Source organism: Magnolia sinica, chromosome 10 (genome assembly GCF_029962835.1).
Source record: "Magnolia sinica isolate HGM2019 chromosome 10, MsV1, whole genome shotgun sequence".
In the NCBI taxonomy this organism is placed as follows: Eukaryota; Viridiplantae; Streptophyta; class Magnoliopsida; order Magnoliales; family Magnoliaceae; genus Magnolia; species Magnolia sinica.
This window is the reverse complement of record NC_080582.1, coordinates 74,296,298-74,322,655: the sequence shown is the minus strand read 5'-3', so window position 1 is coordinate 74,322,655 and position 26,358 is coordinate 74,296,298. Positions and strand designations below refer to the sequence as shown.

At 40.2% G+C, this 26,358-nt stretch overlaps 1 protein-coding gene across 3 annotated transcripts; it reads left to right on the top strand.

Moving 5' to 3' along the window:
• LOC131216994 (serine/threonine-protein kinase VPS15) lies at positions 1 to 26,358 on the top strand. 3 transcript variants are annotated; one of them, XM_058211659.1, is made up of 13 exons: positions 1 to 297; positions 2,137 to 2,471; positions 2,740 to 2,814; positions 3,001 to 3,123; positions 3,243 to 3,288; positions 3,405 to 3,565; positions 7,579 to 7,658; positions 18,398 to 18,503; positions 19,138 to 19,314; positions 19,427 to 22,621; positions 23,065 to 23,312; positions 23,595 to 23,694; positions 25,946 to 26,358. In XM_058211659.1, the coding sequence occupies exons 2-13, from the start codon at positions 2,274 to 2,276 to the stop codon at positions 26,120 to 26,122; spliced, it is 4,686 nt and encodes a 1,561-aa protein (XP_058067642.1). In that variant the 5' UTR covers positions 1 to 297; positions 2,137 to 2,273; the 3' UTR covers positions 26,123 to 26,358. The 3 variants fall into 3 exon arrangements, with proteins under 3 accessions (XP_058067642.1, XP_058067641.1, XP_058067643.1); XM_058211658.1 differs by having other exon boundaries at positions 2,123 to 2,471; XM_058211660.1 differs by lacking the exons at positions 1 to 297; positions 2,137 to 2,471; positions 2,740 to 2,814; positions 7,579 to 7,658.

Sequence of the window (26,358 nt, the reverse complement as noted above, 5' to 3'; positions counted from 1 at the left end):
CAGCGTCGTCCTGTAAGAATCGAAAGTGAGAAGCGATTTGGGGGAAAAAGGGTTCCGAACGCACCGTTTCAAAACCCTATACTTCTACCCAAATCTCGATAAAAAATTCATTAAAAAATTTGCTGAAGATTTGCCGAAATTCCTATTGCATTTGAAATATATTATCCAATCGAAGGGAAAAAAGAGAGGGGGAATTGGGGGTTTTTTCGTATCTACGGAATTCGGGCATACAACTTACGATGGATTCGCGATTGGCCTACCAAATACTGTTTGCGATCAATCAATCATCCTCTACAGGTACCGGAAATCTCATTCTCTCTCTAATCTTCAAAAAAAATTCAAAATGAAAGCTTTTTCTTTTTCTTTTTTTCCAATTTTTTCACAAATTTACATTGTCGCCGAAATTCTCGTGGTGAGTATCTACAACGAATTCTCCGATAACCCATTTGATCGCAGAAATCGCCGAAATTTCGGCGACATTTGTCAGAGAAACGAAATTAATAGGTTTCGGTGTTGCCATTATTGGCTATATTATCGATTTCTCGCCGATAACTTAAACACTGGTGCTATGAACACTGTTTACATATAAATGCGGCGAAGAAAAGGTGAAAAATGAAGAAATGATGGCTCACCCCTTCTTCCGATGGTACCTAAATTGCTTCACTCCGTTTTTATTCATCGAATCCCACTCAAATTATGTGTTTTGAGCATCAAAATAGGCCTAGATCTAGTTTAAAATTAGTTTTTGAGCTTCCTTCATGATTGAATTGAATAATGAATTGGAAAAAAAATTAGAAGTAAATACTTCTAATGGGCCCTTTATGGCCATATTGGCCCTGTAATGGCGTCGATAGGGAGTGCATCGGCCTGTATCAGCTGCTATGGGCTGATACAACCCATTTTTTTCCATAATGGATTGATTCACCCCTGTATCGCGTAAAGGGGGTGACTGTTTCCTTTATGTAACGGCTGATATGGCCGTAACGTAACTGTTTTTTAATACTACACACACATGAACTCTCTCTCTCTCTCTCTCTCTCTCTCTCTCTCTCTCTCTAAAAACAGGAAGAATGCCCTGTCTTCCCATTCTATCATTTCACAACTACATTTCATCGCTGAAAAACCTCCTCATCCTTCACCAAACTGTTGAATTTTGACGAACTTAATCCACCCTTTCGTCTTCTCCTGTCCCCCACCATTGCACTTATCCTTGATGGCAGAGGGGGTCCATTTTTTCTAAGGATCCACGTTTCCTTAACTTATCATCATAGGTCAAATTCAGTGTTTTAAATGGAGGTAGCATGTTGCGTAGCGTTCAGTCCTCTGTTGCGTGTAGCTTACTTCTATTTTTTAATTTAAAACTAGAAAAACTATGATAAATAGTAAGAAAAAAACAAAAATAAAAAAAATAAAAACGCCTAAAAGATTATTCATTTTTTCAAGTATAAGCATGTTCGAACAAGTTATTAATCATCATTTATCAAAAGCCAATTCACATACATAATCCAAATCAAATCGTTATCACATCAACAACTTTTTAAGCTAAATATAATTGATTATGTCTAATTGAAACCACAAGTCACTAGTACAAAAAGAAATTAAAATCCCAAAGTTTGACAGTATTAAGTACAAAGTATAAAATATAATTATCATTAAAAAAAAGGCATACTATTACTACATACGCTATGCGCACACTGCATATTCTTCGCACGCTCATACGCTACATATGCTACGCGTACGCTACATGTGCTACGCATACGCTATGACCCTTGTAGTGTACACTACAGGGGATTTACGCTATTTGCTAACGCTACATAGTGTCATAGCTACACTACGCTATGGGCGCTATTCAAAACCCTGGTCAAAGTAGGCTTGCTTAAGATTCACCAATAATTTTGCTATGTTCTATTCAGGTTTGCTTCCTATTTAAAAATGTTTTTATTTTGTCCCCATGTGATTTAAATGGTTTTACAGTTCCTGCACATTTCATTTGTTTTCTTCTCAACAATCTTGGGCATTGAAGAGGGTCCCCTCCTTCTCACTTCTTAGATTCCTTTTTTTTTTTTTTTCCATCAATTATCTTCCCTTCTTAACATATTTTTTGCTGGTTTCACATTTGTAGATGTTTCTTGCTAGTTCTATACTTGAGGAGAACATTTTGGTAATTTGGAAAGGGAAAGTTTAGTTCTGATCTATGAAAGAGAGAGGAAGAAGGACAAAAGACAAGAGAAGTAAAGAAAGGAGGGAAGAGGGGCATCTAGAGAGGGGGAGAGATGGGAAATAAGATTGCCCGAACTACCCAGGTATCGGCATCTGAATACTACCTCCATGACCTTCCTTCGTCCTACAACCTCGTCCTCAAGGAGGTCCTCGGTCGGGGGAGGTTCTTCAAATCTATTCAGTGCAAGCATGATGAAGGACTTGTTCTTGTAAAGGTCTACTTTAAACGTGGGGACTATATAGATCTCAAGGTATGAATGTATTTGGCCTTTCATCTTGCCCTTGCTCTTTTATTAACTTGAGCATTGATTTTAGTAATCATCTGTCATATTTTATTATTTTTACATTCTTTCAGTTAAGATCTGTGCAGGATTTCTTAACTCAGATACCATCCTCTCACTACATGCCCCCTTTTTCTTTTTTCCTTTTCCTTTTCTTCTTCTTCCCCTTTTTATCTATTTTTTTTTTATTTTTTTATTTTTTCTGATGGATGCTGCATTCTTGATTCCGTGTTTGCAGGACTATGAGAGGAGGCTTTTTGAGATCAGGGAGATCTTTCGTAATGTACACCATTCTCATGTCTGGCCGTTCCAAGTAAGACAAGATCAGGAGTTAGCTCGTCCTCACTAATTTCTATCTAATCTCTGTCTACTTGAATCCATATTCACTTGTCCTGATTGATCATCAATTTTTTTTGACAATGCACCATAATCAGCCAGATTGATGATTGTGTTAACCTTCTTTCCTTTTTTTTTTTTTTTTTTTTTTTGGCCTTTGTAGTACTGGCTTGAGACGGATAAAGCTGCATACCTTTTGCGACAGTATTTCTTTAGCAATCTTCTTGACCGGTTGAGCACCCGACCGTTCCTCAGTGTCATAGAGAAGAAATGGCTAGCTTTCCAGGTAGAGGGGAATGCCAACGTGTTATGTACTTTGGGCTCTAGGTGGAACCCTTGCATGTCTTTTTTTTTTGCAAATAGGATCTCTGCTAGATACAATGACTACGCTCTGTTGTTGTGCAGCTACTTTATGCCGTGAAGCAGAGCCACGAGAATGGTGTTTGCCATGGTGAGCATCTTGAGGCCAAGGCTCTATGTTGCGATCAGTAGATCCATGTTGTTGATTATACTGCAGGGTGTAAACATGTTCTTCTTAGTGACAGCACGTGCTATTCTTTTAAACAGGAGACATCAAGTGTGAGAATGTTCTGGTCACATCTTGGAACTGGGTCTACCTTGCTGACTTCGCATCATTCAAGCCGACGTACATACCTGACGATGATCCCTCAGATTTCTCATTTTTCTTCGACACTGGAGGGAGGAGGCGTTGTTATCTTGCACCGGAAGTTGGTTCCTTTCTTTTCTGCTGCTCTCTTTATTAGTTAATAGCTCTCTATGATTTTTAAGAGTTTCTAATTATTTGCCAATTTGAAGCTTATTTGTTTGCTGCTGCTTTCTTGATTAGTTATAGCTTTTTATAACTTTTAAGATTGTCTGATTGTTTGGCAAATTTTTTTTTTAAATTAAAATTTTCCATTTTGAAGCTCCTTATAGTTCATTTATAAAAGAAGAAGCTTATTACAGTACTGTTCATGTTTTTCATAATTTCTAAACCAGGTTTCGGCTTTGGACTCGGTCAATAACAGGCCAAGTCAATTAGGAGTGTAGTGGTTGACCAGGGGGTTCAAGAAAATGTTTATTTATTGTAAGTATATATTTTTAGAAGTCAATGTAAATTTATTAAAACACAAAACAGAAAAAAGTTACAAACAAAAAGGAAGATTTTGAGGAATCATCCTCTCCCAAGCTACATTGGACAATTACTGCCTGGCCCAATGACCTCAACAATAAAACAACCAATGAATAGATTGAGAATTGAAGCCAATTCAAATAACCCTGTCCTTAAACTCCTTGGAATTCCACTTCTGACGTCTTTGATTTATTGTTAAAATTCCTGCTATTTCATTACTTTCAAATAGATTCATAATTAGACTGTAGAGATTGATACTTTGGTTTATGCAATAGCATGAATGATATAATATGTAATATGATATCATGCATGCAGAATCTTTAATAACAACTTTATCATGTCTGTATAAATTACAATATCAACTCATTTGTGGAATTCTGTTGCATATACTTAGTGAATGTAATGGACTCACCCACTTGATCCTATCCATAGAATACCGCTTATTGGAGGAGGTAGCTTATTACTTACCAGTTCCCATACCACATATTGGACCAATCCTCAATCCGTATAACATTGTTTAAAACACATTTTCTACTGGCTAGACTTAGATGTTTGATGGATTTTAATAATAGAACCTTGCAACTTCCATGGTGACCTGTGGATCCGATGTCTGATTGCATCGGGGCCTCTCAGCATCTTATTATTGTGAATCCAATAACACCCTTTTGTCAACCATATAAATGGTATCACCAAAGTCCATCAGAACCACAATATTTGGACCAATGAAGTCACTCTGCATGCTTAGTTCAAGGATAAGCCTAAGCCAAAGCATGATTGTATCTCAATTAGGTGCGATGGGCCCCTATTAAGAGATACCAATGTGATCCCTGTAATGCATGTGAATCCGTACTCGTGTGGGGAGGATATCAACCCATATCCCATGGTGGAGATTAGTCCATGCCTGTTATGTTACCGGTCCATTTCTCACAAGCTAGCTACATGTAACCTGATTGGGTCGTCCAGATCCCAATCCAATGGTTATAGATACTTTCAGGTACTTGTGACCTATGATCGCTCCCTCTTGCATTTCGCCATTGGCGTTGCTTCTGAGGACCATGCATTTGACCCTAAGAGAGTCTTGCACATTAACCCATACATATTGCCACCCAAAGTTTTCATGGAAAATTGATCAAAGCCAAGCAAGATATATTAAAGGAGAAATGCTCCAGTGCTCTCAAAGCACTACAAGTTATAGTGCTCCTAGTTGCATTGGGACACTTAGAGAATCCAGTCCATTGATCTCAACTATTCATTACGTCAAATGCGCATTTCATAGGCTGCCATGCAAACATCAAACTGATCTGACAAATATTAACGATTTAATCAATGACCTTTAATATGGATGGGCAAGATTGTTCACACAAAATGGGTCCAGTCAACAATTTGATTCATCTATTTGTCAAGGCCCATCATGGATTGCTTATGATTCTAAAGGCTTACTTTTTAGGCAATCATAATTCATAACCATCCCATCCATGGCTTGGAGGATGGCTATAAAAAAAAGGCAAATGGAGGATGGAATGGATCATCCTATCTGTTAAGGTAGTCCATAAAATGTTTTCTCCACTTAATGAACAGTTCCGATCAATCTGTTGAACTGTCGAAGTGAAGCCATGCAACTACGAGCACTGGAACATCTCTCATATAAAAGATATAGTCAAATAGGTCTACAATTGTAAAAAGGGGATTGGCTTTCAAGGGCATATACATCCAATACAAACAAGAGCTTTACAAATTCCATGTTTATGATTCCTGGTTCAAGATGTCAAACAAAACAATAGATTAGTCAATGAAAGGAATACCAAATTCATGATGGACTTCTAGGATTCATAACTCCCTAGACTAACAACTCCAACCATCCAAATGGTCTCTCAGCTCCTTAGGGCCTGTTTGATTTTCCAAATTCAGTGTAAATGCCCTGTAAATAGAAAATTATTACAATTTCACCTGTTTGAAAATACGATGGTATTCTTGCTTCGAAAAACGGTCCAAAATGATTGGCATAAATTTGTGGGCCCCACTGTCATGTATACGACATATCCGCGCCATCCATCCATTTCACCAGAACATTTTGGGGCATGAGCTGAAAAATGAGGCAAATCTAACATTCAAGTGGCCCACACCAAAGTAGACAGTGGCCCCATGAAGTTTTTAACGGTGAGTGTTCGATTCCATTTTTACTGTAGTATGGTTCACTTAAACTTTGAATCTACCTCATTTTTTGGCTCATGTCCTAAATTCAGTTGGCATGACGGATGGACGGTGTGGATAATCCACATACATCATGGTGGGCCCCACATATATTTGGTAGCATCCTCCATTTTAGTGTCAGAAAAAGTAAGAGTCAAATCAACCATAGGGGATGGTGCGGTAATTACCAGGGAAATAATTATTGCCCAGTTCAAATGCATTTACCTTTACTCTAAAAAATCAAACATGCCCTCAGTGTAACATTTCCAAGCGACTTAAACTTCAGTGAAGTGACATTGATCCACTTCAGTGAAATGACATTGATCTGTTCTGTACTTGCTGTTTGAAAGAGACCCTAATGGAAAAGGTACTGTCTTTAAACATCATCATGCGTCTTTTTTCTGTGAAACATGTTTGAAGCAAGGTAAAATAGAAAAACCTCAGATAGTGAGTCAAGTTGCATCTTTGACTGTTGATTTGGTCAGCAAATGCTTAACCACAATTATTAAAACAATTCAATATTCGTTGCATGATTCTCCTTGCAATGATGCTGAAATAGGATTTCACTTTCCTATATGTCGAATTTCTTACTCGTCCCAGATTTGAAAGCTGTAAGCTCAACTAGAGAAGAACTAGCTGGCTCCTCATATATAATATCATTCATGATCATATCTGTTATTCACATTTCTTTTGTTCTCTTTTATTTTATACATGGCAACATCTGTTAACTTATGCACCTGGATGTGACATAAAGTAGCACATCACCCAACTACAGGGAAAGTAGCAACTTCCATTTCAGCATTTATAGTAGATGTCCTACGTGAGTGAGCACATCCAAACATCATTATTTGTGGTTAGCCTTCAGTTTGCATGCGGATATATTTGCATTTACTTCAAATATGCTAGACATAGCTAAATACTCCGTATCCGGTGTAAAAAATGCATAGATTTCTTTTCGTACACAAAGCGTTAGTTCACTGTGTATCCTCACCTCAAATTAGTCATGTCGTATGAGTTGTGGATGCGAATGGATATAAATGTAGAAGGAAATAGGTGCTTCATTGTTACTGGTACTGCTTAGGTATAGAATGGAATATAGTTCCTTGACAGCAATAATATTTTTCTTTTAGGATTTTTATAACACTGGATTGGATTTTTTTATTTCTTTTTTGATATAAATGCTTAAGCTTGCTTAATGCAATTTAAACAGATAAACATGAATAGTGTAAGTTAGTTCTTACATGCATACCTTGTGCTGTACTTATGGTAACAGTCATTTATTGTATAGTCTCCCATACAACTCTTCCTCTAGGTATCATAACAATGAAGTTAATTATTTCTTGAATATGCAAATACTCTGTATTCTATTCACATGGATGGTTTCTTTTGACCATTAACAAAGTTGCGCATCCTCTTCAGAGATTTTATGAGCATGGAGGGGAGACACAAGTTGTACCAGATGCACCTTTAAAGCCATCTATGGACATCTTCTCTCTAGGGTGAGCATTGCCCATATTTTCTGCCCACAACCACTATCTGGGAACTTGACTCAGGTCATTGTTACAGTTATGGACTTCAGCAACTCATAATTCATTCTCAATTGTGTGCTCATAGGTTGTGTGAGAAGATAATGTTGAGAATTTTGTTCATGAGGTTAAGGCATTGCGAGAATGTGGTTTGAGAAATCCTCGATGTCTTTAGAAATTGAAATGTGTCTGTCCCCTAAATTTACAATGTCGGTAATAGGGAATTTTTCAAATGGTTGTGAGCCCTCAACCATACACATGGGATAGTTGTACCATAATCCAGACCGTCAAACTTGTTGACCCAGTTATGGATGGAGCATAACCCAAAAATTACATTGAGAATATTATAATACTAATGCAGGGGCATTTTCACACTGGGCTCGAGTGGGGTCACCTGTTGGATGCAGGGGCACACTCGGGGTGGGTGACCCATGCGATTTGGGGTTCACGGGGGAGGTCTCGTGTTTGAGACGGGCATTTTCACACTGAGCTCGAGTGGGGCCGCCTGTTGGATGCAGGGGCACACTCGGGGTGGGTGACCCATGCGATTTGGGGTTCACGGGGGAGGTCTCGTGTTTGAGACTCCTTACCAGGGGTGAGTAATGCGCATTTCACACCGTGCTCGAGTGGAGTAGCTCGTGGGATGCGGGGACACACTCGAGGTGGGCGACCCATGTGATTTGGGGCCCACGAAGGGGGTTTGGCTGAGGTCCTAATCCATGAGATGTGGGGCCTGGTCTATGAGATAAAGTGATTAATTCGCCATACTCTAACAGTTCGAGCTTTTAGAGCAAGTGGTTAATTGTCCTGCATCAAATTGGTATCAGAGCGGGAGGTCTCGTGTTCGAGACTCCTCACCGGGGGTGATTAATGCAAGGGCATTTTCACACGGCTCGAGTGGGGTCGCCTGTTGGATGCAGGGGCACACTCGGGGTGGGTGACCCATGCGATTTGGGGTTCACGGGGGAGGTCTCGTGTTTGAGACGGGCATTTTCACACTGGGCTCGAGTGGGGTCGCCTGTTGGATGCAGGGGCACACTCGGGGTGGGTGACCCATGCGATTTGGGGTTCACGGGGGAGGTCTCGTGTTTGAGACTCCTTACCAGGGGTGAGTAATGCGCATTTCACACCGGGCTCGAGTGGAGTAGCCCGTGGGATGCGGGGACACACTCGAGGTGGGCGGCCCATGTGATTTGGGGCCCACGAAGGGGGTTCGGCTGAGGTCCTAATCCATGAGATGTGGGGCCTGGTCTATGAGATAAAGTGATTAATTCGCCATACTCTAACAGTTCGAGCTTATAGAGCAAGTGGTTAATTGTCCTACATCATAGTGATAGCCCGCTCCATTGCATGTTTCCTCTATGATTTTCTCAGTTATGATGATTACTGTTAGAATTTTAGATCATTTATTCATTTTATTTCCGCTGTTTAATTATCTCCATGAGCATGCATCATAATTAGGGCTGTCTTACGTCAAATGCCCATCTGACTTTGCTTGTGGAAGTTGGACAACTGACTATTTTACTTATAGCCATCCATTGATAGCCGTCAGTTTGATGGTTAGGATTGCTTGAGAGTTTGATTTTAGAGTTATTCTCCATCCACAATGTGCTTGATAGCCATAATGTGCTCTACATCTAAAGGGGATAAATGGTGGTGAACTGTCACAGGAGTCTAGCCTGTACTAATAGAATGTTTGTGGCATTCATGTTTCCAATTGTGGCACTCCCTTTTGAGAAAAAGTGAGCTTGGGATGGAGTCATTGTTGTCATATGCGATTGCATATGCGGTTTGGGCCATGTGTATCGCATATGCCATGATGGCATATGCAATTTGGGGAGTAAGCAATGGCATACTTTTGTATGCCATTAGTATCGATGGCTAATGCGATTATGCTACTTCCCCCCTCACTCGAAATTCTCTCTTAGTGTAACTTGTTGATTGTTTAAATTTGTTTTGTTATATATAATAAACGTTAACTTTAGATTGTCTAATCATCAAACTACAATGAAGTAGGTAAAAAAAAAATCCGATCCAATCACCCATAGCAATTAAATATACTTTTTCTTGATTTTTTTAGAATTTTTACCATTTTTTATTTTTCCAATAACTTTAGATTGTCCAATAGTCAAAATACAATGAAATAGGTAAAAAGAATCCAATCCAATCATTTTTGCAATTAAACATAGTTTTTCTTAATTTTTTTAGATTTTTTGATTCCCCACCCCCCTCTTCTTCTTCTTTTTTTTTTTTTTAAGCTAGCAGCCTAAGCGATCAACCCAGGTGATGGATTATGCGATTTTGTACATTTTACAACATTGGATGAAGTATATTGGTTCATTGAATTATACTGATTTAAAATAAGTTTAATTTGGCAGTGTATTCATGGAGTACTTTGTGACCTAGTAAATAGTTGTTGAGGGCAGATTTTTCATTTGATATACGCTCTATTTTAAATATCGACGATATCAGCCGATATATCCCACCTGTGCGATACGAAACACACAGGTAGTGCCAATATATTCCACATGTTCGATCCGGTGAGCATTTTCAATTTCTAATCCCTTGTTTTTGTTGAAATTATGTTAAATCAGTGTCAAATGGTTGCGGATCCATTGGTTCTTTATGTTTTGCATGAAAAATCATGGAGTTGGAGCTTTGATTTCGATATCCATTGGTTCTTTATATTCTCCATGTTCTTTTTTTCTCAAAAATTTCCTTAATTAGCTATCAATTGAGACCAATTTTAGAGTATTATGAAGTATTTGATGAAATAATCATCACATACACTCTAATTAGAATTTGAGTGTAGGTGGTTTGATTTGGGGAAAATTCAAAATTTCCCCAATTTCTCCTAAATTGCTTGCAATGTTGCACTCCAAACATGAAATTAAGCATGGTTGAGGGCTGATCTACTGATTTGTTATGTCCTTGTCAATTTTCAAAAAATAAAGATCATTTTTAAAAAAGAAAAAGAAAAAGAGAGATAACGATAGCTTTATATATAAAAAAGGACAAACAACAAGGAGAGAAGCAACTCGTCGAGATGGCGGGTGAGTTACTCTCCGATACAAAACAGATTACAACCGTTTAAATTTACAAAATTGGAGGCCCACTCTACTATGAACTGCTGAACTCCATGAACTAAGGATTCCGCCGAATTGGATACGCCGTTGAAACACCTACCATTTCTTTCTTCCCAAACTGCTAGAAGAGTCATTCTCAAAACTGTGTTCTTTTCCTTACCTAGAGTAGTCCCATGCCAGGCTTTAAGAGGACGACCCATCGAATTAGGGAAGGACCATGATGTAGGACAATTAACCACTTGTTCTAAAAGCTCGAACTGTTAGAGTATGACAAATTAATCCCTTTATCTCATAGCCTAGGCCCCACATCTCATGGGTTAAGACGTCGGCCGAAACCCCCTCGTGGGCCCCAAATCATATGGGCCGCCCACCCTGAGTGTGCCCCTGCATCCCACAGGCGACCCCACTCGAGTCCGGTGTGAAAATGCCCCTGCATTAATTACCCCCGGTGAGGAGTCTCGAACACGAGACCTCCCACTTTGATACCAATTTGATGCAGGACAATTAACCACTTACTCTAAAAGCTCGAATTGTTAGATTATGGCGAATTAATCCCTTTATCTCATAGCCCAGGCCCCACATTTCATGGGTTAGGACGTTGGCCGAACCTCCCTCGTGGGGCCCCAAATCACATGGGCCGCCTAGCCCGAGTGTGTCCCCGCATCCCACAGGCTACCCCACTCGAGCCCGGTGTGAAATGCACATTAATCACCCCCGGTGAGGAGTCTCGAGCACGAGACCTCTCTTGTGGGCCTCGCCCACCCCAAGTGTGCCCCTGCATCCCACAGGCGACCTCACTCGAACCCAGTGTGAAAATACCCTTGCATTAGACCAAGACATATCAAAAGCTTTTAATATGACCGTCCAGGCCAGGTTAGTGAAAGGGGCAATGTATAAACAAATGATCAACTGATTCTTCATTTGCCATACAACATAGGCAAATATTGGTGATAATCATACCCCTTTTCCTTAAATTATCTATCGTCAAGAGCTTTTTCTTACCGACCAACCATCCAAACACCGCGATCTTTGGGGGAACTTTGTACTTCCACACGTGATTTGTCATTGACTCTCCTAATAAGGTGGAATTGTTGCCGAGAAGGGAGTATAAGGACTTAATCAAGAATTTGCCAAGCCTGTCGCATTTCCACACTAATTTGTCCACAGTCGTTTGATCCGGCTTATAGATGTTGATACGCTCCAGAAGAGCCGAATAGTCTTCAATCTCCCAGTCATGCAGATTTCTTCAACAAGTAGGATTCCAGATAGTATCTTCCCCAACTTTATTAGAGTAATAGTTAGCTACCGAGATGGACGGGTTTGGAGCAAGATGAAATATTGTATGGAAGTCATCTTTTAAAGCCTCTTCTCCCACCCAAATGTCTTCCCAAAAGCGAATGTTATCTCCTTTTCCTACGACAAAACCAATGCCTTTGAGGACCTCATTTTACAAATATGACATCTTTCCATAGGGCAGAAGCTCTATAAACCAATGAATCTTTGGTCCACCAACCTCCCACTGAATGGCCATATTTTCTCTTGACTAGCGAATTCCACAGGGCCCCATTTTTTGTCCTGAGTCTCCAAGTCCATTTACCGAGAAGGGCCTGGTTCATTCTTTCGAGATCTCTAATCCCTGCACCTCCATCTAGCACATGTTTACTCCCATTCTACGAGGTGGAATTTCTTTTTTTCCTCCCTCCCGTGCCACAGAAAGTCTCACCTTAGTCTTTCGAGAGTTGCCAAGGTCGAATCCGGGCATTTAAATAGAGACAAAGTACAGGGGCAGATTTGAGAGCGCTGATTTAATCAAGGTAAGACGACCTCCCAGCAAGAGATATCTGCATTTCCATCGTGCTAAGTATTTCTCAAATCTTTCTATAACTTTGTCCCATAAGGACTTAGGCAGTTTACCCAGACAAAGGGGGAGGCCAACAAAGGTGGTTGGCAGACTACCTGTTGAGCATTCGAAGAAATCAACAAAGTTTTGCAGCTCTTCTTCCTCGATATTCACGCCAAACATCTTTGATTTTTCTAGATTGACTTTGAGACTTGAGGCTGCCTTAAAGCAACAAATTGTAGTGCGCATGTTGTTGATTTTATCTTGATCTGCTTCACAGAATAGCAACGTATCGTCTGCAAACTGGATGTGGGATATCAAATTGTCCATACCTTTTACCTTGAAGCCGCTTATGATGCCTTCATGTTGACCTTTTCTCAGCATTCTAGATAAAGCTTCCCCTACGATAAGAAAGAGAAACGGAGACAGCGAATCCCCTTGACGCAGCCCTCTAGAGCTTCTGAAGAAGCCTTTCGGGGATCCATTAAGTAAGATCGAGAAAGAAGCGGGCCCTATGCATTTCCCCATCTAGCCGATCCACTTAGGCCCGAAACTCATTCGTTGCAGCATATATTTGAGGAAGTTCCAATCAACGTGATCATATATGCCTTCTCTAGGTGTAGCTTGCAAAGGAGGCCCTTGAAGCCGGATCTATAGCTTGAATCCAAACATTCATAAGCAATAAGAGCACTGTTAATAATTTGTCTTCCTGAAATGAACGCGCTGTGATTATCGGATATGATGTTGCCTAACACCCCTCTCAGCCTGGACGCCAACACTTTCGCCAGAATCTGGCCTGATCATAAGCAATAAAGATCATTTTTAAATTAAAAATTAAGAAAAAGTTATTAAAATATTTGTTTTTTTTTTTTCCTGAAATTTTCCTTCAACCAGCTGTCAATCGAGATTGATTTCGAAGTATTTAGAAGTGTTCGATGAAATGATCATCACATACACTCTAAATGTTATGCATTCAATTTGAATATAGTTGCATTAGTTCAGTCAGATAGCGCGTATCTTAGGACCCTATACAAAGGAAACCTATTATGTGCACTTCTTTTTTGAGATGTTATGATTTAAAAGTGTGTATTAAGGTCTTTTTTAACAATCCTCGAAGTTTTATTGAAAAATTCAACCATTTCCCCAATGTTTCCCCATGTTTCCCAAAAAGTGCGATAAATTACCTGATACAAACAATATATCCTGTGCGATAACCAATATTTTGAACACTGGATATATGTAGCAAGGTTATTTGTGGAATATATGTTTTTTTTTTTTTTAAAAAAATTTTAATTAGAGGGAAGTCAATAGAAGTTGTTTGGAAGTTCTATTGGGTGGACATTCCCCTTCTTTTGAATCTTTTTCTTTGTTTTCTCATTTCTCCACGAAACTACCTTTGAAACACCAACTGTATGATTGTTGACTCTAGTCTCTAACGACTTGAATTGAAGGACCATTGAACAAAAAAGGACTTGGAAGCTCCTGTCCACTTTCTTAATCAATTTAATTGTATGGTTAATGCCATCTGCCTATGTGATGATGTTACCAGCTCTATAGATAGGGTATTGAATGAGTGGAAAACGTGTACATGGTCTGAAAGGACTTGATATTGCTAGATCAACAAATTGTTTTTTTAAGGGTAACCAGAAAATTTTATTAAGAAGAAAGCAAAAATGGAAAACAGAGAGGATGATGAGAAATTGTCCAGCTAATACGAAGAAGAGGCTTTCCCCCAACTACTTGAAAAGCCCCACTGGGGCTCCTTACAAAGCACTCTCAACCATTGCTCACTTCATAACTAACCACTTTGCTTGGAAAACTTGATTTGGACTTGAAGCATTGTAATTGAATGTCCTATTGTTTTCTCCATTAAATGATGGATAAGAGAGCCAAGTGCCATTCGTTCATTTATTTTTGCCCTTGCTAACAAAATGCCACATGGCAAGTAGGATTAAAGAAAGTATTGCTAGAATTTTTTTGGCGCATACAAGGTTGGGATTAAACTTATGAGTCACAGTGTGAAACTTTGAGAGAAGGCGATTGAGCAAGGATTAAGGTATGTGATGATTGCATCATCAAATCAGTTTGGCCTTGTGGCAGTAAGGTCAACCATTGAAGCTATTTTCCTACCTAAAAAAGTTGATAGAGAAATGTGAGGAAAGGAGGAAGGATATTGATGTGGGACAATTAACCACTTGCTCTAAAAGCTCGAACTGATAGAGCATGGCGAATTAATCCCTTTATCTCATAGCTTAGGCCCCAAAACCATATACAAGGGAGTGGTAACAAATGTGAGGACAAATAGTGGAGGTGAATTTATAATTGTTGTGGGCTTATAGCGGGGGTTGGCATTGAGCCCATATCCTTTTGCAATTTTGCATTGGTCATGGATGGGAACGAGGCATTTACAAGAAGAGGCCCCATGGTGTATGTTGTTTGCAGATGGCATAATTTTGATTGACGAGACGAGGGGGTAAACCCAAGATAGGGATTCTATAGAATCGAAGGTTTAAACTTGGTCGGACTAACACAAATTATATGGAATGCAATTTTAATAACAGCAGGAATGGAAACAAGAAATTAGTTGGATTGTTGACAAAAAAGTACCATAGATGACCATTGTCGTTATCTTGGGTCAATAATTCATGAGAGTGGAGGGATTGAAAAGGTTGTTACTCGTTGAATTAAAGCTGGGTGGATGAAGTGGAGATGAGTTGGCTGGATGAAATGGAGACGTGCCTTTGGAGTTTTTTTTGATTGCTGCGTACCATTCAAACTTAAGGGGAGATTTTATAGGATAACTATAAGACCAACCATGCTTTATTGGATAAAATGTTGGGAGATTAAGGAACAACGAAATCGATGAATTCTTACTTCTCTCCGGTCTGCAGGGTTACAATGTGGACCCGAAATCTGCTGACTCAGTCCGTTGGAGCCACGATGCAGCTGGCATCTTTTCAGCTAGATCTTTCCACCTTATCCTTCATCTTTGGAGTCATCATCCTCAATGAGCTGCACCAGGTTGCTCTGGTCTTACGGTGCCCCAATGAAGATTGCTACATTTACCTTGCTGACAGAGGTCAGATTCTCACGATTGACAACCTTAAAAAAAGAGGTCTTGTCCTTCAGAATGTTTTCCTTCTGTGCCTGGAGAACGCAGAATCGGTTGATCACTTGCTATTGCATTGTATGTTCTCTTCTGGCGTTTGGAAAGCAGAGGTTTCATGGGTTTTTCCAGACTCTGTCGGGGGCCACCCTAAATATTGGGATGTTGCGGGCAGAGGAAAACTTGGAAAGAAAAGATGGAAACTCACCCTTTTGGCTGTTTTGTGAGTTATTTGGTGTGAGAGAAATAGCTGATACTTTGACAGCAAAAAGGCTTCGGCCTGGGGGGTTTTGTGTAAATCAACTATGTTGATTAAGGAGTGGGCTCCTTGATCCTGTGAGTTGGGTTTGAGCTTGTTGGCTCCTGTTTTTAGTTTTTGTTGTTGCTTTGTTTTGTTTTGTTTTGTTTTTCTGTTGGCTTTTGCCCCGCTTTTTAATAATATTCATCATTGATGCAGTACATGAAAATAAATATGATATGCAAGATTTCAGGCTTAGATCACACCAATTCATAAACAATCACACAAATTCCACATCCCACATGAAAATCCAAACATTCAATTAAAGGGGAATCTATGCGGATCCAGGCCTACACACATTAGTGCTGGATCAATGAAAATTATAAACCAAACAATACTCAAAGAAAAATAGAAATCAACCACACGCATAAGAATCAGTCCCTAATCCAAGGGATTCCCCAATCTCAATTTAAGGAACCCTAGGATGAGAATAGGGGCAAATCAATTAGGGATGATGTAATCTAGGGTCAAGATTTATGAAATTATGTATAAAAGAGAGGAAAATAGGAAGGAACCTGAACCCGAGACAGTCCCTGCGTGTGGACAGCGAGCCAGGTGCGGGCGCACGTGTGCCTGAGGCTGGCCGCACGTGTGGTGGGGGACGGAATCCAGAAACAGATTCCTAGGCCTTGGTCGGTCAGGCTTGGGCTGTAAAACCCCCAAATCTGACGTCGATCCGAGCTTTGGTCTGAGTGTGGTGCTCCGCCGAAGTTTCAGCTCGCTTGCGGGCCGAAATCTGGAAACTTGCTGTAATGAAGAAATCTGATGCAACAAAATGGACGAATTCGAAGTATGGATGGTGGGGGAAGATGAAAAAAAAAAAGATGACGGAGGATGGGGGTGAATCGGGATCGATGTGGCTTTGCACCACGGTAGTTAGCCCTTCGAAAAGGGAGGGCTTCGCACCTACTTTTGAATTCTTCCACAACTCACGAAGAGAGTAGAAAAATAAAGCAAGAATTTTTTTATTAACTTCAATGAATCAAAAGAACTACAAGGGGTGCCTATTTATAGGGAAAATCCTATACCCCAAAACTCGCATCATGTGCGCAACCTATTACTTGACGATGTTGTAAACTAAAATAAAAACCAAACAGAGAAATCTAAAGCGTTCACAATGTTCTAAATAATAACAATAAGCAAAACCTAAAATATGAAATCAATCCGACTAGTCCGCCACGATTATGAAATCCCATGATGGGTTTTTCTTGATTATCGGGCCTAATCTTTTGAACCAAACTTCGTCTTCTAGGTATGAGGCCCTCCCTGGACGTCGTCATCGAGACAGATCGATGGTGGGGCCCTCCTACTTCGTGCGTACGTGCGTAGGTGAGGCGGCGTGCGTGCACGTATGCGCGAGATATCCCCATCAATCATTCAAAAAAAAAAAAGAAGAAAAAAGATGATGAAATTCACGTGGGAACCCTACTGGGGTTGATTTTCTATTTCTCTCAAATTCTCATTCTCTTACACTTCTACTTTATTTCCTCATTATATGCGCGCACACACACACACGCCCTTTTATATTAGCCTTTACCATGTGGTAACCCTAGTGGACTAGGTTTTCCATTTCTTTCAATTTCTCTTCTTATTCCTCCTAGTGGAGTAGGTTTTCCATTTCTTTCAAATTCTCTTCTCATTCCTCTTCAACTTATCTATTTCCTCTTACCCTCCTATTTGAGATGATACTGGCAGGTAGTTTACTATGTTTTTTCTGATAGAAGAACAAAGAAAAGCAGCAATATCTTGAATTTCCATACCGAAGTTCTTGCCACAGACCAGTGGATGAAATGCAACGGATGGAAAATACATGTGCACCGAGTTTCAGTGTGTGGAAGGATGGTGACACAAAATAGTTGTGAAGGAAGCACAAACTGGAATTGGAAATGAACATTGTCATTGAGAATCCATCATTGAAGATAATGCATATGTTTACCTTCAATGGGAATGTTGCTGCAATGTGAAGCGATTAGTATCTTGATTCTTGCTTCTTGATCAACCAATACTATGTACTCGTGATCTACATGATCATGAACTTGATGTTAGTCACGAGTTCAAAGACAACCAAATGAGTCTGCTCGATGTGTTTGCAAGCTATAAATACACATAGCTCCTATTGCTGTGGGTTGCACATTGCTCCCGTGGCAGAGGAATTTGTTCGTACAATGTGTAAGTCTCAATCATACTCATGGGTAATGGAATCCAAGACAAACTAGGTTGCTTGGTCTAAATTGGTGGAGGCTGGGACCTTTCTGTCATAACCCAACAACTATTTTCTCAAGCATTTCATGTTAACATGGCATAATGGCATTATTCTATGCGCATTTAATTCTTCGAAAGGTTGTTTCTATTCAGCTGGAATACATCTTGTTACTTTTTCAGGTGTGTTCTTGCGGAGCTTTTCCTTGAGGGGCAGCCGTTGTTTGAATTATCCCAGTTACTGTCTTACCGGAGGGGGCAATACGATCCTAGCCAGTACCTTGAAAAGGTGTGTTTTTTTTTTTTTTTTTCTTTTTTCTTTCTGAAAGTAACTGAAAATTCCCATTTTTTTTTAATTTTTTTTACTTTGCATGTCTTAAATGTTCCTAAGAATTTTGTGTTTCTACAAAATCCTTGGTAAAAAAACTATTTCCGAGACATCCTTGGCACTTGGCAGTCACTTTGCTGCTAGAAAAAGCAGTGGCTAACATTAAACATGATTTTGCATCTAATTATGTCCACAGCAGCTAATGTAACTCGCCTGTTGGACTAGCTCATCATCTCCATAGCCACTTCAACAGGCAGCTAAGGGTAAAAAGTTAAAAAAGAATATAAAATTACAAAAAGGATGTTTTTACACATTTATCAATCCAGGATTTCCATAAATATATGATTCTTAGGTACTTTTCGGACATATCAAGTATAAATATGGATCTATCTGCTTGTTTTCTCCTTATTCTCATGTTTATTGTAGAGCTCCTAGGTAACTGTTCACATCTTTTTTAAATTCATGTTCTTTTTCTTCTTTTTCTTTTCTTTTCTTTTCTTTTCTCTCTTTTTATTTTTATTTTTTGCTTTCTTTTTTTTTTTTTTTTGGTCTCAGTTATCATATTTGCTGGATTCGTGCATGTTTATGAGTGCAGATACCAGATCCAGGGATCCGCAAGATGATTCTTCATATGATTCAGTTGGATCCAGAGTCGAGACTGTCTGCTGAAAGCTACTTGCAGAGTTACGCATCAGTTGTGTTTCCTGCCTACTTCTCACCATTTCTTCATAAATTCTTTTCTTGCTTGACTGGTCTTGATTCTGATACGAGGGTAAGAAGTGTATTTTTTTCCCCTTATTTTCTTTTTAAGGTTTTAAACTCGAGACAAGGGACTTCATAATTGCATACACATGCTTAGCCATATTATGTGTTTCCTGTTGCAGGTTGCAGTGACACACAGTCTTTTCCATGAAATACATAAGAAAATGATGAGCGTCAGGTCAAGTGAGGAGGTTGGGCAGAAGGTATGCACGTCTTCTGAGTCTATCAGCGATATTCATCAGATGGACAGTGACAAGCAAAATGTGAACCTGTTAAAAGATTCCTTGAGAAAGGGAACAGAGCTAGAGAAAGACATGCTTGGTGATAAATTTCAGCTTGTGGGTGATATCACATCCCTCCTTCGAGATGTTGAACGGAATCACCATGGTTCTTATACCAAGGTTAAGCTAGAGAATTTGCCGGCCACTGCCTTTAGCAGCTCGGATGCAAGGAATGCGGCGTTTGCTCCAAATGCTAACCACCATAACAAGCAATCTTTGAGTGAGATAGATCAAAGCCTTTGCATGGGATTCAAAGGAAACGAATTCCCCTCTTTGAGAAAGATTGTGAAAAGTGACTTGAATTCACTAACATCCAGATACAACAATCGTTTGGATACTTTTGAGTTGCCGTTCTTTCCAGAGCCCCAACATAATTTGCGATGTGAAGGAATGGTTCTGATTGCATCACTGCTATGTTCATGCATACGAAGTGTCAAACAGCCGCAGTTGAGAAGGTGGGCAGTGCTTCTGCTGAAGTCCGCTTCCTTGTATATTGACGATGAAGATCGTTTGCAGCATGTGCTGCCTTACGTTATCGTGATGCTTTCTGATTCAGCAGCAATCGTGCGCTGTGCCGCTTTGGAGACGTTGTGCGACATTTTGCCTTTAGTCCAAGATTTCCCTCCAAGTGACGCAAAGATTTTCCCAGAGTATATCCTTCCTATGCTCTCCATGCTTCCTGATGATTCAGAAGAAAGCGTGCGGATCTGTTATGCTAGCAACATCTACAAAATTGCACTTACTGCTTACCGGTTTTTTATTCATTCGCATGGTTTGAGCGAGTCAGGGGTTCTTGATAAATTAAGTCCAACTCAGAGATCATCAGCTCCTGCCACTGAAACATCCAGACAGCTGCGCAGTGAAAACAGCGATTTGCAACTCATGCAATTGAGGAAATCCATTGCGGATGTCATACAAGAACTGGTAATGGGTTCAAAGCAAACTCCCAATATCAGGAGAGCCCTCCTTCAGGACATTAGCAGTCTATGCTGCTTCTTTGGTCAGAGGCAAAGCAACGACTTTCTGTTACCCATCCTCCCTGCATTTCTAAATGATCGAGATGAGCAACTAAGGGCAGTTTTCTATGAGCAGATTGTTTTTGTCTGCTTTTTCATTGGCCAAAGAAGTGTGGAGGAATATCTTTTACCTTATATCGAGCAGGCTTTAAGTGATGGGATGGAGGCTGTCATCGTCAATGCATTGGAATGCTTGGCAATGCTATGTAAAAATGGGTTCTTGCGTAAGAGGATACTACTTGAAATGAGCCAGCGGGCTTTGGCATTGCTATGCCATCCCAGTCAGTGGGTACGAAGATTTGCTGTCACATTCTTTGCAGCGGGCAGTGAAAATTTAGGATCAGTCGATTCGTATGTTTACCTATCTCCAGTTTTACGTCCTTTACTCCGCAGAGAGCCATCCTCACTAGCTTCAGAGACGTTTCTCCTTTCATGTCTCAAACCTCCAGTCTCAAGACAGGTTTTCTACCAAGTTCTAGAAAATGCCAGGAGTTCAGACATGTTGGAGAGACAGAGAAAGATATGGTACAACTCACCTGCTCACTCAAAACAAGTTGAAGCAGTTGAATTGGATCAGAGAGGAGATGCAAATCTTTCAAAGAACTGGCCTGGTAGACAACCTGATCCACAGGGTAACAAATCCGCCAACAACGTCATGCAACAAACTGGACTGTCTGATGCAGAAGATTGTGCTAAGCTGAGAGCAACGGGAAGTTTTATCCGTAACACTCCAAGCACGATGGATATTCGGGATCCTTTGAGCTCAGAGAGGTTGCAGTTCTCAGGTATCATTTCCCCACAAGTGAGTGCTGGAAGCAGTTTGATGTGTGATGGGCCATCTGAAGGTATACCATTGTATTCTTTTTGCATGGATAAGCGAGCAATGGGAGCACCCACAGCAGCCTTGGATTCGTCTTCACCGTTGAATTCTACTGGAATTGGTTCAGCGTCTATCCCTTGGATGGACCCTTCTACTAAATCATTCAGCTTGGCTAATTCAGTTTCACCCAAGCTTGTTTCAGGCTCCTTCTTCAATCTCACCAGTGGCTCTAAACAGGTCTATAGAGTCATGCCTGAAGTCGAAGACGGAGAGAATGATCAAGTTGCCTCTCTGTCAAACAAGTTCCAAGACATGGGTATTTCAGCAACAGTGAAAGGCATAACATCTATAACTGCAGAAGATGTGGCATCACCATCTGATGTAGCTGGATTGCCTTCTTTTGCCAGGGGATCGATGGTCCCAGACAGTGGATGGAGGCCCTGTGGAGTGCTTGTGGCCCATCTCCAGGAGCACCGTTCTGCCGTCAATGACATAGCAATTTCAAATGACCATAGTTTTTTTGTCAGTGCATCAGATGATTCCACTGTTAAGGTATGGGACACTAGGAAGTTGGAAAAAGACATCTCTTTCAGGTCGCGGCTGACTTATCCTCTTGAAGGAAGCCGGGCATTATGCTCTACAATGCTCCGTGGCTGCACACAAGTCATTGTGGGAGCAAGCGATGGAACGATGCATATGTTCTCTGTTGATTATATCTCCAGAGGGTTGGGTAGTGTTGTCGAGCGGTATTCAGGGATTGCTGACATCAAGAAGAAAGAAGTCGGTGAAGGTGCGATTATGAGCCTGATGAACTACTCCATGGATGGCTGTGCCAGCCAAACGATCCTATACAGTACTCAAGGTTGTGGGATCCATCTCTGGGATACAAGGACGAATACCACAACTTGGACTTTGAGAGCAGTTCCTGAGGAGGGCTTCGTGTCTTCTCTTGTAACAGGTCCTTGTGGGAATTGGTTTGTATCAGGGTCTTCAAGGGGTGTACTCACTCTCTGGGACCTGAGGTTCCTTGTACCAGTTAACTCATGGCAGTACTCTCGTGTGTGCCCTGTGGAGAAAATGTGTCTGCTCATCCCCCATTCGTCAGCCCCTGCATCTGCAACTGCGAGGCCATTGGTTTATGTTGCTGCAGGTTGTAATGAAGTTTCCCTTTGGAATGCGGAGAACGGAAGCTGCCATCAGGTACTTTAAGCATTTTCTTGTTCAATTCGTATGATCCTCTACCCAAGGACAATCATAGGATCGTCATGATTCAGTGTGTACAAGTGGGGCACATGATTTAGCGATCCAAACCATTTGTCTGATGTGCTCCTCCCTGAATGAACAATGTCCCACGAATTTTGCTGATGAGACAATCTTAAACCTTTCATCTGTGAATAGATGGTTAAGAAATTCTGTGATGGTCCATATCTGGGCGAAGAAAGGCCAATGATTGGACGACTAGGATCTTTCAATCTGGTAGATTTTTTGGGTGTTTCCATCTAATGTTGTGCCCACCAGATCATTGGGTGCATTGCTACAGACTCAAACCAAAAGCCTGAGGATGCCATGTGTACCCTTGGCTGTGGATCATATACTCTCTTTTGCAGTATGAGGATTCCATGTTATTACGCCCTTGTTTGCAGGTGTTGAGAATAGCGAACAGTGAAGCTGATGCTGAAATGTCTGACATCCCATGGGCCCTGGCGAGACCATCGAGCAAGTCCAATTCTAAACAGGATATGAAGCAGAATGCCAAACCAAAATATAGAGTCGATGAGTTGAATGAACCTCCCCCTCGCCTTCCTGGCATCCGTTCATTGCTTCCCTTACCCGCGGGAGATCTGTTAACCGGGGGAACCGACTTGAAAATACGGCGGTGGGACCATTCCAGGTTTGGTTTTTTACATGTCACCCATGTTTTCCTATCTTGGTTCTCTTATGTGCTATGGTTATTCTTCTTACTGACTCAGATACGGCAGTGGGTCCATTCCAGTGGGTGGAAGTGTAATTTCCATAGTTTCCTTTTCTTGCCCTTTGGGGGGCTTGAATTGTGTTTTTTTTTTCTAAAAAAAAATATTTGTATATTTGGGCTTAGGCCTTTTTCCAATATAATCTCATCAATGTTAAAAGAAAAAATTCTTCTCACTGACTCCTGCTTTTCACCATGTTCCAGCCCGGATCGTAGTTATTGTGTTTGTGGGCCCTCAACAAAGAGCATGGGAAATGATGAGTTTTATGACACAAGATCTAGTTTTGGGGTTCAAGTTGTGCAGGTAAGTCATGAGAAATAGATCTCTTAGCACTTTATATATATTGCTGTCTGCCTGGAAAGCTTAGGACCAAACCTGCAAGCTTAATGTTGGGGTCTGCGTGTCTGAACTTTGAGTTCATTGGGCTGGCCCCTATTTGGTTTTATACTTTCAAAACTTGAATTCTCAATCCACCTCATAAGATGCCTGAGTTGAGTCCAGTTCGGTGATTGAACTTGCTAAGCTGGCTGAGGATTATAGACTTGATGGATGTGGGTATCCATACAGAAAGGATTAAGTACAATCATACACGGGATACTGTGAATTTAAATTCTTGGGTACAATCATATAGAGAATCCTTTGAACTTGGATTATCAGGATACAATTTATGGCAAGGATAGGATTGATCTTAGAGAGATGCTAAGGTAGTTTGCTCGAGAGACTGAAGAGGTGGATGGCAGTACGTGGAAATGCACTGGATTTTGGCCAGCCATTTGGTGGGGCTGTGATAATATGATGTGTCGTAGATCAGGCCAGTTCACCCATTAGTTGGGCGTAATGTTGTCAAAATCATTATTGTATCGCAAATTGTAATAGGGGCTGAATCGTATCGAATCGCAAATTGTATTGTAAATCATAAGATTTTTTTTTTTTAGAATTTTCTTAAAAATATGAAAATTATAAATAAATCAGAAAAAATTAAAAACTCAGCAATCATCTTTTTTGCCATCAATATGCACAAAGTAATACCATGTCATGATAGTGTTAAAAGATTCTTATCTTTCCTTTATTTTGTCTTTCAAGAAATTTTTCTCAAAAAACTTACAAGGATCCTTCAATAATTTATGTTCTTTTTACCTTTCTTGAATGTAGAATCACATTGGAAAAGTGGCATTTGATTTTGTAGACCAATGAAAAAAATATAATTTGATTTCTAACCATCATTCCTCAACATATGCAAGTCAACATGATTGTAACCATCCATAAAAACATTCCAGATAAGTCATACCTTAATTTAGTGTTTTGACCACTTAAGAAGTAAGAAATCATTGGCTCTAAAATTTAATGTTGAAGAGAATATATATAATTTAATCTCTTATAAATAACAAAATAAAATAATTTCCCTTTTCTAAATGATTCTTTTTTCTTTTTTTTTTTCTTTTTTCTAAATGATTCTTAAGGCTCCCAACAATTTAAAAAAGTAAAACGAAAGCCAAGTGAAGCTTAAAATAGAAGGAAACAAGTATAATTTGAACTGTAAATCAAGATTTGAATCATAAATCATAGGATTCAAATCATAAAATCGTGGATTCATATAAAAAGGGATTCAAAGGTGGGATTCAAATAGTTTTGCTTAGGATTTGACTCAAATCCTAAATCATATGATCTTGATAATGCTATTTGGGCGACAATTCGAGGAAAGTTGGGGAGAACGAAATCACCAGTGCTAACATTCATTGAACACGTGGGTCACCAGCTAGGTGGATTGGCCTGGCTCTTGAGACTGGCATATTTCAAATAGAAGCCCACCTGGGATGTGACCTGGGTCTTGCATGTGTGCCCATGTTGGCATGCACAGCATGATTCACCTTTTCAGTGTCACCTCGTGCTAATCACTTAGAGCATATCGCTTGGTCATAGCTCAATAAATATGATTTTATTCATAGTATTTGCCCTACAGCACTCTTTTTTAATGTTTAGGGTAGATCTGAAGTTCGTCCTGCTGAAGGGGGAAGGAGAAAAAAAAAGAGTACAAGGCTAATTTATCTGAGCATCATAGGTTTTAGATGGAAAATCTTGAATAACAGCTGGGAAGACAATCTGACTTGGACTTGGCTTGCCAGACTCAGACCAGCTTTTATGCTGATTCTCAGAAATAAGGGGGACATGGTAGGTCACCAAGGTCCTGAACTCATTCTGAAAGCCTGCACAGAAGTTTCCCGACTTGCAGCAGACTAGATGCACTGTGCCCAAACTGCAAGTGGAGTTAACCCACTTGCCTTTTGGGTTGGAAAAAGCAGGGAAGTGGGAGCCCACCTAATGTGGTTCTCATTTCTACTACCTCACAAAATTGCAAGTATTGGTTCTACTGAAAAATCAGAACCAATCCTGATGATTTGAGTGGACCTCCAAAGGGTCATTAAAAGATAGGACAGTCCTGTGTTGAGGGCCATGGACCCTATTAATGAAGTCAAAGACAGTCCATACATTTTGGTTAAGCATGTGATTGATGTCTGTGAGATTGATGATATCTTCTTAATTGCTGCCGAAACAGGAGACAAACAAGCGACCTCCGTCAACCAAGTTGACCCCGAAAGCTATCCTTGCAGCTGCATCTACTGATTCCGCAGGTTCCCACCGGGACTCCATCCTCTCTCTGGCGTCTGTCAAGTTGAATCAAAGGCTGTTGATATCCAGCAGCAGAGATGGTGCCATCAAGGTATGGAAGTAGAACTTGCTCACCTTATGTACATTTGTAGTTCAGTTGAAGTCTCAAATGATTATTGGTTTATCTGTCAATATGTATATTTATGGCCTAGAGGGGGACAATAAACTGCTCATGATGCTCTGATGAGTCGTCGTCATGGATACATACATAATTGTTATTGTATATACCCAAAATCAAAGAATGAAAAAATGAAAAAGAAAAAACAAAATGAAAAAAAGAAGAAAAAAGACACTAGTTCC

Coding starts and splice junctions, on each gene's coding strand:
- LOC131216994 (XM_058211659.1), top strand. CDS start 2,274: ATGGGAAATAAGATTGCCCGAACTACCCAGGTATCGGCATCTGAATAC. Junction 23,313..23,594: donor CGGCGGTGGGACCATTCCAG/GTTTGGTTTTTT, acceptor ACCATGTTCCAG/CCCGGATCGTAGTTATTGTG. Junction 23,695..25,945: donor TTGGGGTTCAAGTTGTGCAG/GTAAGTCATGAG, acceptor CTGCCGAAACAG/GAGACAAACAAGCGACCTCC.